The 19,000-nt window shown below is 39.3% G+C and overlaps 1 protein-coding gene across 3 annotated transcripts in view; it reads right to left on the bottom strand.

Annotated features, from left to right (window-relative positions):
* Positions 1-2,696, bottom strand: part of RNF20 (ring finger protein 20) — a 28,052-nt gene extending 25,356 nt beyond the window's left edge. Inside the window, exons 1-2 of one of the 3 annotated variants that reach the window (XM_003940102.3) lie at positions 2,608-2,696; positions 1,250-1,404 (exon numbers count right to left, since the gene is read on the bottom strand). In XM_003940102.3, the coding sequence (XP_003940151.1) occupies positions 1,250-1,378 (129 nt within the window). In that variant the 5' untranslated portion in view covers positions 1,379-1,404; positions 2,608-2,696. Of the gene's footprint in view, positions 1-1,249; positions 1,405-2,258; positions 2,523-2,549 lie in introns of those variants that run through there. The other 2 variants (XM_010350830.3, XM_074395111.1) reach the window with 2 other exon arrangements.
* Between the last annotated feature and the right edge of the window lie 16,304 nt (positions 2,697-19,000).

The raw sequence follows: 19,000 nt of genomic DNA, 5'->3' as shown, positions 1-19,000 counted from the left end.
CTTAAGGCCATCCAATGGCTTCTCATCGCCTTCTGGATAAAGTCCAAACTCGGGTGTGTGCTATGTGCTTTCCCTAAGTATGTACTTGACCCTATGAACAGCACATATCCCACTCTAAAAAGTCTATTCCCTTGTCAGTGCTACCCTACAAACTAAAGTCTAGGGTCTGTCTTCCGTGTAAAGCGCAGTGTCTGGCAAATAACAAATATGCAACAAATATTTATATATTGAGTGAATAAATGCCTTTGGAATGCATGATATAAGGCAGTGCTAAGACAAAACCACCTCCTGTCGGCAACATTAAGTACCAGAACCTCAGGCAGCCTCAGAAATAACACATCATCAACAACTTACTATGAATGTTCCTATTATTCTGACTCAAAGAAAAAAAAATCAACCTCTCTAAAATAAACCTCAGCTTCAAAATCGAGTAAGTAATAGATGTAGTTTTGCAAGCCACACAAATGCAAAGCACTTTAACATCACATCACCATGGCTGAGTTTCAAAACGTAAAATCTTGATCCACATCAAAACCTGTTAACTTCTGATGTCTAACAGATATATAACATTACTATGAGATTTCGGTATATAATACTCATTTTGTCAGCTCCTTTAGAGCAAGGATAATATGTACGTTATGCACCATTATATGATCTAGCCCAATATTAGCTACAAATGGCTCACATTTATTGACTATTTACTATGTTAAATATAAAGTGTTAGCCCTTAACAGGGTCTCTCATTGTATCTGCATAAAGATCTAATGTAGCAGGTACTCTAATTACATTTACAGACGAGAAAATGGGCAAAGGCAGGCTCACACAGATCAGCCAGGTAGGAAGTGGTACAGCTCAGAGTCAACCCCAGACAGCCTGGTCTCAGACTCTCACTCTTCACCATGCTCTCAATAATTACTAAACTGCCTCTCAGAATCTGGTACTGACTTTTTCAGGGAATGAAAAATAAATGTGTATCTTCCCACTGCTAAATACCTACAGTTAATGTTGTATCGGGCACCACATTCCCAGATTTTCAAAAGAATCTAAGTACACCTCGAAAACAAAAAACTGTCAATCTACCTCTCCTCCAGAACTGACTACCATATCATTTTACCTATTTTCAGTCTGTTTTATTTCCCTCTTCTTTTCAAAGAGCTTCCCCATGCTCCAGAAAGCTGCCAAGAATTTTTAATTTCAAGTTGCAAATGACAGAAGCGAAGCACACTTTCATAGCATTGTTTCCTCATACCGTTGAAGAGACACCTCCTAGCTTAATTGTTTCCACTGTGGTCCCCGAATCTTCAACAGCTGTCTTCTTCTCCGGAGGCATGGAGCTGCCAGGTTCTCCAGCTGCTCTTTTATTTCCAATTCCTGACATTTTGGCAGAAGATGACAGCCGTTTTCCTGATAGAAAAAAAAAAAAAAAGGCAGAAACTGACATAATATATGTAAGGAAAGGAACAATAAAGAGAGTACACCCATACTGTAAAAACTAGCAATTTTTCTGGCCAACCCTTTAACCTGGATCCATTAATTCCACACCCATCCCCACATTCCTCTTGGAGGGAAAAAAAAAAAAATTAAATCGTGGAGTAAAAGTCAAGGTAAAATTAACATGCCTAAAAATTAAACCGTGGACTAAAAGTCAAGGTAAAATTAACATGATAAGAAATGACACAACGGGTAAAGAGTGAAGAGACAAAAGATGAAGTTCTGCAATCTCCCTTCCTACAATGCCAAAATCAGAAAAGGGCACTCTGATTATGCCAGAAGTTAAAACGACAGTGTTGAAATCAGTGAAGAATCACAGAGCTGAAAGAAATCTGGGAAATGCCAACTAAAGTCATTAACAACAGACAAGTCAGTTATCATCTCTGAGCCTCAGTTGCCCAACCCAGGAATAAATAACCACAGTATATACTTCCTACGCTTATTATTTTAAAAAGATGATATAATTGTAGAAAGAACTTGGCACAATGCAGAACACAAAGTAAGCATTCAGAAACCCCAGCTCTTCTTTTAACGTGGGCATTGTCTCCCTTTTTTCCAAACCCTCTCTCCACTGTTTTGCGCAACTCTCTGGAAGTTAGACCTGGGTGCGAATCCCAGTTCTGCCTCTGAGAGAGCCGTGCTGCCTTGAAACTGAATTCGCCAAGAGCTTCAGTTTCCTCAACTGTACAATATTAACGACTGTATTTTTCGTCTGCCCTGCCTACCTCCCAGGGTGCTCAAAGGGGGCGGAATGGATGCTAAAGCACCTTAGCTACTTCAGAAAGCAACCCGGCCATCACCGAGACCGACAAGGCTACTTAGCTTCCAATTCAAGCTCCAGGAAAGGCCTATCGCTGGCAACAACCTGCGTAGGACCTCGCCTGGAGAGAGAAGAGGCAGAAGCAGTACAAGGCTGCCATCCACACTCGCGAAAGGCCAAAGACCTCAGCCTCAGCGTGGATAACTGCAGGCCCAGGAGACTGAGGGCCCCAGAACCGGAGAGGGTGGAGATGCCTGATGCCCAGTACAGTCCTGCTGCGCCCTTAGCGTGCTCTGACCTAGGTTCCTTGACCAGGCGCCGCCCAGGAACAGAACTCGCAGCAGTTACTCACTCACCAAGGCCCGCGCAGCGGTTCCACCTCTCACCCCTGACCCGCGGCGGAGACAGGGCAGAGCTTCCGGGAGGCGGGGCCGTGGGGAGGAAAAAGGGAAAGAAAAAAGGAAGTCGCTTCAACCCAGCTGGTAGGACTGTAAGACACCGCCGGGCGGAAGTGACGCGCGGAGAGGGTGGGAGCCGCTGGAGCAAGCGCCGCTTCTCTAGCAACCCTGGGCAGGGGCAGCCGCCTTTCCTGGCTACGACCTCCAGGAGTACTCGGGCCTTGCTGATGTCCGAGAGAGAGCCCTTGGTTTTTGTTGACTTGCTGAGCTTTGCTACTGCGATATGGGTTTTCTGCTGGGATAAAGTTCCTCATTCTGTTGCTTGTCATTGGGGGTTATCGTGACTGGTTCAGACGGCCGATTGGCTGATGGTCCCGTCAATCTGCGGGGAAATTACTAACCTCAGCCACTTCAGAATATTGTTCGTTGATGCCCCTTCGTGCAGAAATGAAGAAGAGTTCTGGAGATAATCTGAGGAATTTCCGGTCTTGGGGATATTTTTCCCCGCGCAGGGAACGGTACTCTGCCCTGTCTGCACGTTAGAATCGCTTAGGGAGTTTTGGTCTCTCTAGGGTAGGGCCTGGACAAAGGCTTTTTTAAAAAGCGTTCCCCTCATCCCTTCCCCACAAGCCCAACATTTCCACCTGCTAGATTCTAATTCGTTAACAGGACTGACAAACTACTGCTCTTGTGCTTTTTTTGGAACAAGAAATTGTCCAGAGAAAAGATAAACGCAAATGAATTAGTCGCTGATCTCAGTACTAGTCTATTTTAAGCTAATTAGCATTGTTTTTTTTTTTTTAAGTTTATGGCAAACTGCTATTTTCCATTCAGTTAAACTAAATGCGTTTTAATGATAGGAAGGTAATGAATCTAAACTATCAGTAAAAAGCTGTATGCGTCGCAGAACTATGATAAACTAGCTAATGACATCATCTAAGTGTCCAGAAACGGGAGAATGATTGCTAAATCTTTTTTAAAAAATAGAATTTAGGCATCTTGGGAAAAAAGAACCTGATCTACACTGGATGTCTGGTAGTGTGAAGACTTTTTTCCCTGCACCTGGTAGGACTTACCTGTGAATGAAGTAAGACGGTCAACACCAGGAAAACAGGTGTTCATGGTGCCTGGCAGTAGAACACCTTGACTGTCTTGGAAAGAATTAACTGGCTCCAAATGTACTTCACATTTCATTCAGTAAAGTGGGAGCCTGAGAGCATGTGTGTGGCGACACCTGCCGAAAAGCATTGTTTAAGACAATGACACTCATTCTCATCTTCTTTGGTTCCTCTACTCTTAGCAAGCCTTTCATTCATGGAACCACTGAATGGCAAGTAATGGTTTTACTGGCCCAGAGCTGGTAGAGCTTCACAGACTGCATTTAGCCAAAAGTTATGCTTTGTTTATTTTAGACAGTATTGGCTGCCCTGTGTGGTTAAAAACAAGAACAAAAAGGTACTTAGTTGCCAATATTTAAAATGTCTATTTTACATAAAAATCCAAGTCATCAGTTTCTCTGGAAAATGTTGACTGTCTTTCAACAGAAGGGTTATATTTTTGCATGGTCACATTGCCTAGAGCAGAGTAGCGGCTTCTCTCTTTTTTTTTGTTTTCCGAGACAGAGTCTGACTCTGTCACCCAGGCTGCAGTGCAGTGGCACGATCTCCACTCACTGCAACCTCCACCTCACATGTTCAAGCAGTTCTCATGTTTCAGCCTCCCAAGTAGGGTTGACAGGAGCATGCCACCACATCCAGCTAATTTTTGTATTTTTAGTAGAGATGGGGTTTCACCATGTTGGCCAGCCTAGTCTCAAAACTCCTGACCTCAGGTGATCCGCCCACCTTGGCCTCCCAAAGTACTGGGATTACAGGCATGAGCCACCGTGCCCAGCAATAAGCCACCACACTCGGCGTGGCTTCTCTTTTATTAATAGATAATGTTATTCTTGTTTACCATAATCCCCACTATTCTTTACTAGTTTGTTAACACTAGTTTAGTTTAACTTGAGTAACATCAGTTGTGTGTTATATTGTGATCAGTCAATTGCCAGTACTAGGTTAAGTGTTGGGTGGACATTATTGGTGTCTACCCCACATCCATTCCCCTTCCCTCACCTTAACAGAACCAGTTTTTTTTTTTTTTTTCAGGTATCGGTATAGCCCCTTTGATTCCACAAGTCTTAGGGAAAACTTAGACTTGTTTCTCCTAAGAAAACTTAGGGAAAAGTTCGCCTTGGCTGCCCCCAGGTCCAGCATGTCCAGAGTCACCACGTCTTCGGCCAATAACTGCACGGAAGAATCGGCGTTCACCGTGACGGAGCCGCTGTCCAATCTCCAAGGATAGTTTTAAATATTAAGTTCCATTTCCCAAGCCAGAGTCCTAGTCAGCAATGGACAGTTTAATCAGGGTGAATTTCTTTGAATACTAGAACTGAAGACGTTTTTTATCTTCCAGATATTTTGTGTGAGGCTGAAACTGTTGGAGCCTTCCTGCTACCATCCTTGAGAATGGAGCGACCACACAGGGGTGGGCAGAACCAAGAGAATCTCAGGGAAATGGAGCCACATCAACTGACTTAGATCACCCCTAACTTCAACCCACACTTTAGAGTGCTAGAGAAGTGTCTAAAAAGAGAGAAGACTTTTCTAGTAACTTTCAGTTCTCACCACGTAGGTAACCATATTCTGTAGCAACTGGGAGATATGTCTTTCTCAAAAGTTCCAGTTATCTAACAGCATCACAGGTGTCACATTTCTCTAGAAAATAAAATCAACTCTGTGTGTGTGTGTGTGTGTGTGTGTGTGTGTGTGTGTGTAAAGAGATTTGAGAAAGAGAGAGAGAGACATTATAAGGAATTAGCTCACAAGATTGTGGTGGCTGGATAAACCAAAATGTACAAGGCAAATTTGCAACCCCCAGGAAAGATTTGCAGTTTGAGTCTAAAGGCAATCTGCTAGTAGAATTCCTTCTTGCTCAGGGGAGTTCAGTCTTTGTTCTATTAAAGGCCTCAGCTGATTGGATGAGGCCTACCTGCATTGTGGAGGGCCATCTGCTTTAGTCTACCAATTTAAATATTAATTTCATCCAAAAAATACCTTCACAGAATCATCCAAAATAAAGTTTGACCAACTATTTGGGCACAGTGGCCCAGCAAAGTTGACACATAAAATTAACCATCATAGTAGGTAATCATATTCTGCAGCTACTGGTGAGATCTGTCTTTTCTGAAAGCCTCAGACAGCCATCTGACGTCTTCACAGTAGCCTGTCCCACCCTAGAGAACTGAGAAAATCGAATAGATGAAAAGGAGGATGGCAGCGACTGCTCTCATCAACAACATTCCCTATTCATTTCTGACCTGCTACCTTCTATTCACCATCTTAATCAAGAGAAAAAGGAATATCCCTGGAAAAATAAGTTTTTCCCTTACTTATAAATGGGAAAACAGCATTAGCAATGATAAAAAGGATACTTAATATTTCACTTTTAAAGTCTCATTGCCTGTATCAAAAACATAAGCAAACAGTAATCTTTTTAAAAAAGAAAACAGACTCAGATTTTAAGTGATTTTTTTTCAAATGACTTCATGAATATTAGTTGAAGGACCCAAGTCATGTGATTTCCAGCTGGTCTTCATTAACTACTCAGTTTTGCCACGAGGTGGCATAAGGCGACACGCCTCCTTCCCCAAATCCCCTTCTAAAGCTTTGGTTGCAGAGTACATCGGTCATGTCCTGTCTTCACCTTAACTCTTAAAAACCTGGACAACTACTGAGGGCAGGCTTAATGCTCTCAAAATGGACACAATTAAGATATTTTGGATTTTTATTTTTTTCTACACTCCTTACAAATGTTGTGTTTTAAGATTATTATGTCTCCATGCATTCCAATATTCCATGAGATCTGGATTGGGTTGTGTGCCAGACATAATTCAGTGACTCCCTTATTCATCTGTTCTTTTTAAACAAGTTGCATTTTATTTAGCACGGTATCACTTGTTAAACAGAAACATTCTGATTCCATAGCCCTTGCTCTAGACTTGCTGAATCAGAATTTCAAGGGGAAAGCTCTCTGAAAATGCAAGTTCTTACTTTTGTAATTATGCTTCCTCTCTGGGCACATTTAAGGAACACTGCTCTATGTGATGATGTCCAGATACACCTGAGAGTGTTCTACAACAACCAGCCCCTTCCTCTTGTCCTCAGCTTTCCCTTCTCCTACCATTCACCCCCGCCACACCTTTCTCCATCATTTCCACACTCCTGCCTCCTTCTCTCCAGATCACCTGGTCCATTATGCTACCTCATGCTCAACCCTCTTACTTTGTAACTTCTGGAGACCAAGGAGGTGGCTTACTCACGGGAGCCAGAACCAGGTTTCCCTTTTTTAAAGAGTGAGGACAAGGTGTCCTAGCTATCTATGGAAACATGAAAGCTAACTGGTAGTCACAAATTGTCAGAAGAGCCCCATTTAGTTTAATGCTCTCTTAAAAAGCCGAAAGAAGTCTCGGCATGGTGGCTCACACCTGTAATCCCAGCCTTTGGGAGGCCAAGGCAGGCAAGTCACTGAGGTCAGGAGTTAGAGATCAGCCTGGCCAACATGGTGAAACCCTATCTCTACTAAAAATACAAAATTAGCCGGGCATGGTGGTGGGCTCCTGTAATTTCAGCTACTCGGGAGACCGAGGCAGGAGAATCACTTAAACCCGGGAGGTTGAGGTTGCAGTGAGCCAAGATCATACCACTGCATTCCAGCCTGGACAAAAAGAGTGAAAATCTGTCTCAAAAAAAAAAAAAAAAAAAAAAAAAAATGGCTGAGAGACACCATGCAGCATGCAGCTATAAAAATAAATGAGATCGGCCGGGCGCGGTGGCTCACGCCTATAATCCTAGCACTTTGGGAGGCCGAGGTGGGTGGATCACCTAAGGTCAGGAGTTCAAGACCAGCCTGGCCATCATGGTGAAACCCCATCTTAAAGAAAAAGAAAATTTAAATTTAAATTTATATTTTAAAAAAATGAATGAGATCATGTCATTTGCAGGGACATGGATGTAGCTAGAGGCTATTATCCTTAGCAAACTAACACAGGAGCAGAAAACCAAATACTGTATGTTCTCACTTATAAGTGGGAGCTAAATGATGAGAACACATGGACACAGAGAGGGGAACAACACAAACCAGGGCCTAGTGAAGAGCGGGAGGAGGAAGATCATCAGGAAAAATAACAATGGGTACTAGGCTTAATATCTGGATGATCAAATAATCTGTACAACAAACCCCCAGGTCAAGTTTACCTATGTAACAAATGCACAGGTGCCTCTGAACTTAAAGGTGAAAAAAAAACAAAAAAAGCTGAGAAAGTATCTATGTTACAATCATAGAATTGATCTTTTATGTCCTTATGCCCAGCCATGTGACATTCTATGTTTGGGTTTCTAATATTATCATTTTTATTGCTATTATGCTTTTGTGCTGGCTATGATTCCTTCATCAGAGGATGAGAATTTGGAAAGTAGAAGCCATGTTGTCTTTGTGAATTTTCACTGGGTAGGTCTACTCTTCCACATTACTGTTACTGTGTAACTAGAAATTCACCTGGCCTTGGAGGAGAAAGAAGAGTATCACTGAAATGCTTGCATCAGGCATTGGGGATGGGGGTACAGCACGTAATTACAAAGGCCAGATTTGGAATTTCCATTTCCAGAAGCATGGCACGACCATCTTTCAGGAAACAAGCTGCGGACTGAAACTGGATTTCAGCTGAGGCCATTTGTCAAACTAAGTAAAGGAGAATTTAGATTTGTATGGCCTCGGTGGGCAAGCGGGACAGAAGACAAAGCCCAAGGACTATCATGATTGGGTGCGTGTTAGACTCCTCCCCATACAAGCAAGGTAGAAATAACTGCTTCTAACTGAAAGAAAATTGTCCGTCTCAAACTTTGGTATAAATATTTTTGCTGACTGATACAGAATTCTAGAAGGCAGTTAAAACGAGTTTCCAGAAATGCAGAGAAATAGAAGGGTCCAAAGAGGCCATGGGCAGTGCCTATGATCTCACTTTTACTTTTAAACTTAAAAAATGCAATAAATCTTATCCTAACCCTGGGTAATTGTGCTTATTTAGTACAACTCTGAGTACAGATTTTGGGGCAACAGTACCTAATTAGGTACACCCAAGCACACCAACTTACACTTGGAGCTTACAAGAGTTTCAAGACATGGATAAAGATTGTGCATCTTTCCCAATCACTGAATTCCAAAGGATCTATGTCATGCTGTATACACATAGCAAGGAGGGCCTTAATATTAATACACATAGCAAAAACATCTGGTGTCGCATTAAGTAAATGTTGTTAGCTTTAAGCTTATTTGGCTTTGTAGCCTTGTTTATATTTAATTTGTAAGTATGTTTTTGTTTGTAAGCTGTATAAGCATAAAGCATGCATATCAAGTTTATATTTATACATTTTAATATTACAATTAAAATACCTTAAGTAATTACTAAATGGCCCATGAGAAAAATGTTTTCCTTTAAAGAGGGGTCTGTATATTACTTAAGTTTGTAAAACATTTATTACTTAATTGTGTATCTACTGTCATGTGTGTTTCATAATTATGTCTAGTCTTTTCATTTTCTTTTAAATTATTCTAGGATCAGTAGGGAGAATTGATATCGATATAACTGATACCGTATATCATTTTAAACATGTTTTGACTCCAACATGTATTAAGATATGAATTTCTGGTGTCCAAAGGCATGTGGCCAAATTCAGTTAAAAGGAGTTCTTAAAGCAGTAGTATACAACCAGGAACCCATGCGTGTTCAGAATCTTGCCTCGTCAGCACCCCTTTTCCCACCTCAGAAGAAAGAATAGGGCTGATTGCATTGATGACTAATGCAGTTATCTAGAGAGCTATGAATTCTGCAGAGACTGCCTCCAGAACCTCAGCTCTTGTAAAGCCTTTCCGAGTGGGACTGCCATCCTCGTCAACCCTGTGATACTTTTAGCACTCAGCCAACTCTCTTTTCTCACTGTCATAACCTCAGGAAACATTTTAATCTTAAATATGCACATACTGATACATAGTGAATTCAAGCTTCGTCTTTATTGCAGAATGATGGTAGTATCTCCTGCCAAAGACATTTATAAAATAGGAGACACATGAGCTTATTCCAAACAGGTGGAAAGAAGTTCCTGACATCCTTTCCCTATTTTTCCTCCCAAGCATAGTTCTGGTTGGTAACATTTACTTTAGAAAAATGGAATAAGTCATTCTGCTTCACTTGTTGAACTAAAACTTCAAATAACAGTTTACGTACCAGCCTAGAAGCTGGATTCACTTGCAACATGTACTCGAATAATAAGGGTTTAACAGTAACTGGGGACAGGCACAGTGGCTCATGCCTGTAATCCCAGGACTTTGGAAGTCCAGGCAGTTGGATCAACTGAGATCAGGAGTTCAAGACCAGCCTGGCCAACATGGTGAAACCTGCCTCTACTAAAAATATAAAATTAGCCAGACATGGTAGTGCACAACTGTAGTCTCAGCTACTCAGGAGGCTGAGGCAGGAGAATCACGTGAACCCAGGAGGCGAAGGTAGCAGTGAGCTGAGATTGCGCCACTGCTCTCCAGCCTTGGTGAGAGAGCCAGACACCATCTCGAAAATTAATTAATTAATAAAAATAAATTAAAAAAATAAAAGTACTTGGGAGGCAGAGGCGGGTGGATCATGAGGTCAAGAGACTGAGACCATCCTGTTCAACATGGTGAAATCCGTCTCTACTAAAAATACAAAAAAAAAAAAAGAATTAGCTGGGCATGGTGGCACATGCCTGTAATCCCAGCTACTCAGGAGGCTGAGGCAAGAGAATTGCCTGAACCCAGGAGGCAGAGGTTGCGGTGAGTCGAGATCACGCCATTGCACTCCAGCCTGAGTAACAAGAACAAAACTCCGTCTCAAAATAAATAAATAAATAAATAAATAAAATTTAAAAAGTACTGGATGGCAGGGTAATAGGGATTTCAAAGTATAGAGAGAAAGATATTTTCAATTGACTATGTCCAAACAATGCAGCAAATTTTGACACTGCACTGACATTTCAAATATTCAGTTAACCTTGAAGACTATTCCCTTTCTCTTTTTCTATTTGTGCTTGCTTTTATTAATAATCTAAAAAGCATGTGAGTAACCACTTACAAAAGAGTGATGGCCAAGCCTAATTAAATGAGTGTATTTGAAATGTGATCTTAACATTTAGAAGACCAGCAAAGAGATGTGTTGTTTCAAGCTGTTAAATGCTAAAATATGTGAAGTACTGAACATCTTGTTTTGTGGTTTTTTTTCTTCTTATGCAGCCTTCCTTTTATAAATGAATGTCAGTTTGTACCAAAAGCCTAAAATATGTCATACCCAATGATTCAGCTATTCCGGGTTTGATTATATGCTTGAAAAAAAATAGAACCACATAGTTGTTTATATATGACTGCACAAAAATGTTTATCATAGCATTATTTATTGCTTAAAATTTTTAGAATCAATTCAAATAAACCATGAAAGGTCCTCAAATATAGAATTCTATGTAGCCATTAAAGTTGTGATATAGATTGGTATTTCTTAACCTTGAAATATAAAAATATGTTGCTAAATGGGGTATGTTTCAGGAATATATGTGTAACATTTATTTCCATAAGAAATAAAAAACGTTTAAAACCAACGTATTACCAATTTTAGATGTACAAAAATTGTTACCACTTGTAATCTCTCCTTCCTCGTCTTCTATTAACTCGATTCTCTAAGTGAAATATTTTATCAACTATTTACATGTAAATAAATATGAAGGGGGTTTAATATGTAAACTAAATAGCAAACACAAACCTAGCTATTTAAAGAGAGGGCTGACTGCAGAAAGCAGTTTGGAGATTTCTCAAAGAACTTAAAAAACTACTATTGGACTCAGCACTCCCATTACTGGGAATATACCCAAAGGAAAACAAATTGTTCTAACGAAAAGATATGCACTAGTATGTTCACCAGTGCCCACTTCCCAATAGCAAAGACATGGACTTGACCCAGGTGCTCATCAGTGATAGACTGGAGATAGCAAGCATCATGGCAGACAAGAGGCAGGACTAGACTACAGCTCTGGACAGAGCAGTGTGTGTGGGCTCACATTATGAATTTTAGCTCCAAATCAACTGCAAGAACAAACGAGCAATCCCAAGAGGACTCACAGACCCTCTGAAGGAAGAGAACTACTCTTGCAGAACCCAGGAAAGCCCCCCAAAACTGTGAGTACCCCAAGTGGGGAAGTGGAAAAGGGAGACCCTCCTCTCCGGAACACACACACACACTAGAGAAGCTGAAAATCTGTTTGCGGGAAAAGTTTCCGACTTTACCTGGAGCTGAGTCAAGTTAGAGAGCTCGGCAAAATAAAGGAAGAAGTAAAGGAAGCAGCAGTAAGGCCCTAGGAGCTCCCTGGGTCCCCAAGCAGCCCATTCCTGCCTGGCACCACAGGGATCCACTGGGAGGGTGGCCAGAGGTAAAACTCCATAGGGAGAAGGAACTCTCTAGATGAACTTTGTAACAAGTTGAAAGGGGTAAAAAGGGAGGGCAAAAATCTAGTGTGCAGACTCCACAAGCAGGGGAAGAATGAAGCCCTTGTCTTTTACATCTGAGTGGTGGATAGCCTGGGGCAGGTTTCAATCCTAATATTGAATGCAAATGGCCTAAATGCTCCACTTAAAAGATACAGAACCACACAATGGATAAGAACTCACCAACCAACTATCTGCTGCCTTCAGGAGACTCAACATACACATAAGGACTCACATAAACTTAAAGTAAAGAGGTGGGAAAAGGCATTTCATGCAAATAGACACCAAAAGCAAGCAGGGTTAGCTATTCTTGTATCAAACAAAACAAACTTTAAAGCAACAGCAGTTGAAAGAAACAAAGATGGACCCTATATAATGGTAGAAGACCTTGTCCAAAAGGAAAATATCACAATCCTAAACATATATTCACCTAATACCGGTGCTTCCAAATTTATAAAACAGTTACTAATAGACTTAAGACGTGAACTAGGCAGCAACACAATAATTGTGGGGGACTCTACTGACAGCACTAGGCAGGTCATCAAGACAGAAGGTCAACAAAGAATGGGTTTAAACTATACCTTGGAACAAATGGACTTAACAGATACATACAGAACATTTCATCCAACAACCACAGAATACACATTCTACTCAACAGTACATGTAACATTCTCCAAGACAGATCATATGATAGGCCATAAAATGAGCCTCAATAAATTTAAGAAAATTCAAATTATATCAAGCACTCTCTTGGTCTCAATAAATTTGAGAATTATAACAAGCATTCTCTCAGATCACAGTGGAATAAAACTAGACACCAACTCTAACAGGAACCTTCAAAACCATGCAAATAGATGGAAATTAAATAACCTTTTCCTGAATGAGCTTTGGGTCAAAAATGAAATCAAGATGGAAATTTAAAAATTCTTAGAACTGAAAAACAATCATAAACCTATCAAAGCCTTGGGGATATAGCAAAGGTGATGCTAAAAGGAAAGTTCATAGCCCTAAAAACCTACATCAAAAAGACTAAAAGAGCACAGACACGCTGAGCTCATACCCCAAGGAACTAGAGATATAGGAAGAAACCAAACCCAAACCCAGGAGAAGAATAACCAAGATCAGAGCACAACTAAATTAAGCCAAAACAAATTAACAAAAAAATACAAAAGATAAATGAAACAAAAAGCTGGTTCTTTGAAAAGATAAATAAAATTGATAAACCATTGGCAAGATTAACCAAGAAAAGAAGAGAGAAGATCCAAATAACCTCACTAAGAAAGGAAAGTCTACTATGAACACCTTTACACAGATAAACTAGAAAACCTAGAAGAGATGGATAAATTCCTGGGAAAATACAACCATCCTAGCTTAAATCAGAAAGAATTAGACACCTAATAAAAAGGAGTGAAATTGGAATGGTAATTTTAAAATTACCAACAAAAAAAGTCCCAGGATCAGACAGATTCACAGCAGAATTCTACCAGATATTCAAAGAAGAATTGGCACCAATCCTTTTGACACTATTCCACAAAATAGAGAAAGAAGGAACCCTCCCTAATTCATTCTTTGAAGCCAGCATCACCCTAATATCCAAACCAAAAAAAAGACACAATCAAAAAAGAAAACTCCAGACCAATATCCTTGATAAACATAGATGCTAAAAGCCTTAACAAAATACTAGCTAACCCAATCCAACAACATATCAAAAGATAATCCACCATGATCAAGTGGGTCTCATACCAGAGATGCAGGGATGGATTAACATATACAAGTCAATAAATGGGATACGGCACATAAACAGAATTAAAAACAAATATCACATGACCATCTCAATAGATGCTGAAAAAACATTCAACAAAATTCAGCATCGCTTTTTGATCAAACCTTCAGCAAAATCAGGATACAAGGGACATAGCTTAATGTAATAAAAGCCATCTATGAGACACTCACAGCCAATATAATACTGAATTGAAAAACGTTTAAAGCATTCTCTCTGAGAACTGGAACAAGACAAGGATGGCCGCTCTCACCACTCCTCTTCAACATGGTACTGGAAGTCCTAGCCAGAGCAATTAGACAAAAGAAAGAAATAAGGGGCATCTAAATCAGTAAAGAGGAAGTCAAACTGTCACTGTTTACTGATGATAGGATCATTTACTTTGAAAACCTTGAGGACTCCTCCAGAAAGCTCCTAGACCTGATAAAAGAATTCAGCAAAGTTTCCAGATACAACATTAATGTACACAAATCAATACAAATCAGTAGCTCTTCTACACAATAACGACCAGAGAATCAAATCAATAACTCAACCTCTTTTACAATAGCTGCAAAAAATAAAATACAATTTTTAGGAATATACCTAACCAAGGAGTTGAAAGACCTCGACAAGGAAAACTAGAAAACACTGCTGAAAGAGATCACAGATGACACGAACAAATGGAAACACATCCCATGCTTATGTGGGGAGAATCAATATTGTGAAAGTGACTATACAGTCAAAAGCAATCTATCGATTAAATGCAATCCCCATCAAAATACCACCATCATTCTTCACAGAATTAGAAAAACACAATTCTAAAATTCACATGGAACCAAAAAAGAGCCCGCATAGACAAAGCAAGACTAAACAAAAAGAAGAAATCTGGAGGCATTACACTACCTGTTTTCAAACTATGTTATAAGACCATAGTCACCAAAACAGCATGGTACTGGTACAAAAATAGGCACATAGACCATTGGAACTGAATAAAAAACAAAGAAATAAAGCCAAATACAGCCAACTTATCATCAGCAAAGCAAACAAAAACATAAAGTGGGGAAAGGACACCTTTTTCAACAAATGGTGCTGGGATAATTGGCTAGCCACATGTAGGAGAATGAAACTGGATTCTCATCTCTCACCTTACACAAAATCAACACAAGATGGATTAAGGACTTAAACCTAAGACCCGAAACTATAAAACTTCTAGAAGATAACATTGGAAAAAACCTTCCAGACATTGGCTTAGGCAAGGATTTCATGACCAATAACCCAAAAGCAAATGCAATAAAAACAAAGATAAATAACTGAAATCTAATAAAACTAAGGAGCTTTTTCATGGCAAAAAGAACAGTCAGCAGAGTAAACAGACAACCCACAGAGTAGGAGAAAATCTTCACGATCTATACATCTGACAAAGTACTAATATCCAGGATCTACAACAAACTCAAACAAATCAGTAAGAAACAAACAAACATGACTGGGCATGGTGGCTCACCCCTATAATCCTAGCACTTTGGGAGACCGAGGCCAGTGGATTGCCTGAGCTCAGGAGCTCGAGGCCAGTCTGGGCAACATGGTGAAACTCCATCTCTACTAAAATACAAAAAAAAATTGCCAGGTGTGGCGGCATGCACCTGTAATCCTAGCTACTCAGGAGGCTGAGGCAGGAGAATCACTTGAACCTGGGAGGTGGAAGTTGCAGTGAGCTGAGATCATGCCATCGCACTTCAGCCTGGATGACAAAGTGAGATTCCATCTCAAAAAAAAAGAAAAAACAGAAAAAAGAAAAAATCCCAAACAAACGATCCCATCAAAAAGTAGGCTAAGGACATGAATGAATAGACAATTCTCAGAAGATATGCAAATGGGCAACAAACATACGAAAAAGTGCTCAACATCAGTAATGATCAGGGAAATGCAAATCAAAATCACAGTGTGATAACACTTCACTCCTGCAAGAATAGCCATAATCAAAAAATCTAAAAACAGTAGATGTTGGCATGGATGCAGTGACCAGGGAACACTTCTACACTGCTAGTGGGAATGTAAACTAGTACAGCCACTATAGAAAACATTGTGGAGATTCCTTAAAGAACTAAAAGTAGAACTACCATTTGATCCCACAATCCTACTACTGGGTATCTACTCAGAGGAAAAGAAGTCATTATATGAAAAAGATACTTGCATATGTATGTTTATAACATCACAATTCACAATTGCAAAATTGTGGAACCAACCCAAATGCCCATCAATCAATGAATAGATAAATAAACTGTGGTATGTATATACAATGGAATACTATGCAGCCATAAAAAAGGATGAATTAACACCATTCACAGTGACCTGGATGAGACTGGAGACTATTTTTCTAAGTGGGGAAGGGAAAACCAAATATTGAATGAGAACACTGTATAAGAACATTCTCATTGTATGAGAACATTCTCACGGATACGTGAGAGCTAAGCTATGAGGACATGATGGCCTAAGAATTATACAATGAATGTTGAGAACTTGAGAAGAGTGGGAGGGAGGCAAGGGATAAAAGACTACAAATATGGTGCAGTGTACACTGCTCGGGTGATGGGTGCACCAAAATCTCATAAATCACCACTAAAGAACTTGCTCATGTAACCAAATACCACCTGTACCCTCAATAACTTAGGGGAAAAAACAGATGGTCTGGATAAAGAAAATGTGCAACACATACACCATGGAATACTATGAAGCCATAAAAAAGAATGAAATCATGTCCTTTGCAGCAATATGGATGCAGCTGGAGGCCATTATCCTAAACAAATTAACACAGAAACAGAAAACCAAATACCGCATATTCTCACTTATAAGTGGGAGCTAAACATTGAGTACACATGGACACAAAGATGGGAATAATAGACAATGGAGACTGCTAGAGGAGGAAGGGAGGGAGGAAGCGCTGAGGAACTACCTACTGAGTAATATGCTCACTGCCTGGGTGATGGGATCATCCATACCTCAAATCTCAGTGTCATACAGAGTTTCCATGTGACAGACTGCACATATATCCCCTGAATCTACAATAAAAGTTGAAATTATTTTTAAAATAAATACATAAAATAATAGGCTTTATTGCCATTATTAAAAGACATCTCAACTCCTTAAGAAAGAAAAGCTAAATAGTGTCTGGCTTAAGCTTTCATAGAAGTCACAAATCCTGGGAAAAATACATCTCACAGCAGTCACTGAGCTGCATAACACACCTCCAAAACAAAAGCTAGGACCGAAACAATAACTTACACTACTATATAGTTTCTCCTGTCCCACACCCAACCCCACAACCATCATCTTGAATCACGTGTGTCATTCCTTTGCTTTTATTTTGATGTAGTTTTCTTGTATCTAGATGTACCCCTCTAAAAGCACATATTTGATTTTAGTTGCTTTTAACTTTGTCCTTTTAAAAATTGGTATGTAATTTTCCTGCTGAGACAAAAAGTTTAGCATGTTCTCATATCTTTTCCTTCTTCCTCTCTTCTCCCCCACCCCATTAGCTTGTCATAATCTAGACATTTAATTATATGTGATATAGATATGTTTTCCATTTTTCTCTAGTCTCAAATATTTTTCGAAGCAACAAGAAACACTATTTGATCACCTTTATTTCGTAAATTTCTTAGAACACACACATTTTTTGTCATTGCTTTTCTTTCCTTTTTTTCCCTCATGTCATTGCTTTTTATTATTTCAGTAGCTCATCCAAAATTTGTCTTCACTTTGGAACTTGGTGAGGTAGCTTCTGAAATCTTATATACAAGCAGTCCTCATTATACCTAATTCTGGAATATGCAAATTTCAGTTACTGCAATTTAGTTAAATAACAACAGACTCCAACAATAATGGTTCAATTTCAGTTAACACAGTATAGTATTATAAGTGTGATTAATTACATAAAATAAAAATTTTGCTCTCTAGTCTTCGATCACCACGTAAATAAGAGATGCTTCATGAGCAGTGACCATCCACACCACTCTTTCAAAGTCTGTTGGCGATCAGTCACCGCGCATCTGTTAATCCGGTCAAGTGAAAACAGCAAAGCATGTAGCTGTAGGTTGCCTCATTGTCTCCCAGTGATAACCAACCTCAAGTGATGTTTTTGCAAAACTGGATAATCAAATGAGGGAACTGGCTAACAAAGATGAAATTGCAACAGAAATAAAAAGTGACAAGTCTGAAAGTGAAATAGGATGTGATGTGATTATAAGATTTGAAAATGGCAACAGCAAAGCAGAAAATGAGAAGTAGGTCTGCAGGATGGTACAGTGTGAACCATTGTTGAGAATGTCTGATAAATACAAAAAACAAGATAAAGTCATAGCAATAAATTTTAGCTAAAATTGTACTAGGAACAGAAAGCCATTTATTGAAATTGAGGATTTACTTCACTTTAAAGATTTTAAAAAACAGTTCCAATAAGTTGGCAAGCATTCAAGGCAAAATATGAAATTAGATACCACATGGAAAACAAACAGTAATTACAAGGAGAATGAAGATCAAGTCTTCTTTTGCCATTTCAGAAATTAGCATGAATTGATTAATGTTAAACTATCTGGTGAAGCTACTATTGCAAATAAAAATGTTGCTGTAAAATCTGCCCTCAAATTCTGAGAAACAGTTAAGGCAGATGTTTATAAAGATTTGGAAGGGAATATCATCAAGAACTTAGGCAAAAAAAGAAAGAATCACAAAGTGGCCAATAAGGAGTAAAATAGATTAACTACTTTCATTAGGAGGTAATTTATACATCATAATTTATATGAGGAAAAGAAAGCAAGTATTATTCAAACTACTCTTGATACTTTTTAATTATGATTTTTAATTGACAAATCATAATTATTTATAGGGGACAATGTGATGTTTTAATAAATTTTACAATGTGGAACCACTAAATAAAGATAATTTACATATTCATCACCTCACTCATTTTTTTGTGATGAGACACTTGAAATTTAC

The sequence above is a fragment of the Saimiri boliviensis genome, chromosome 2 (assembly GCF_048565385.1).
Source record: "Saimiri boliviensis isolate mSaiBol1 chromosome 2, mSaiBol1.pri, whole genome shotgun sequence".
In the NCBI taxonomy this organism is placed as follows: Eukaryota; Metazoa; Chordata; class Mammalia; order Primates; family Cebidae; genus Saimiri; species Saimiri boliviensis.
This window is presented reverse-complemented; position numbering and strand designations above follow the sequence as displayed.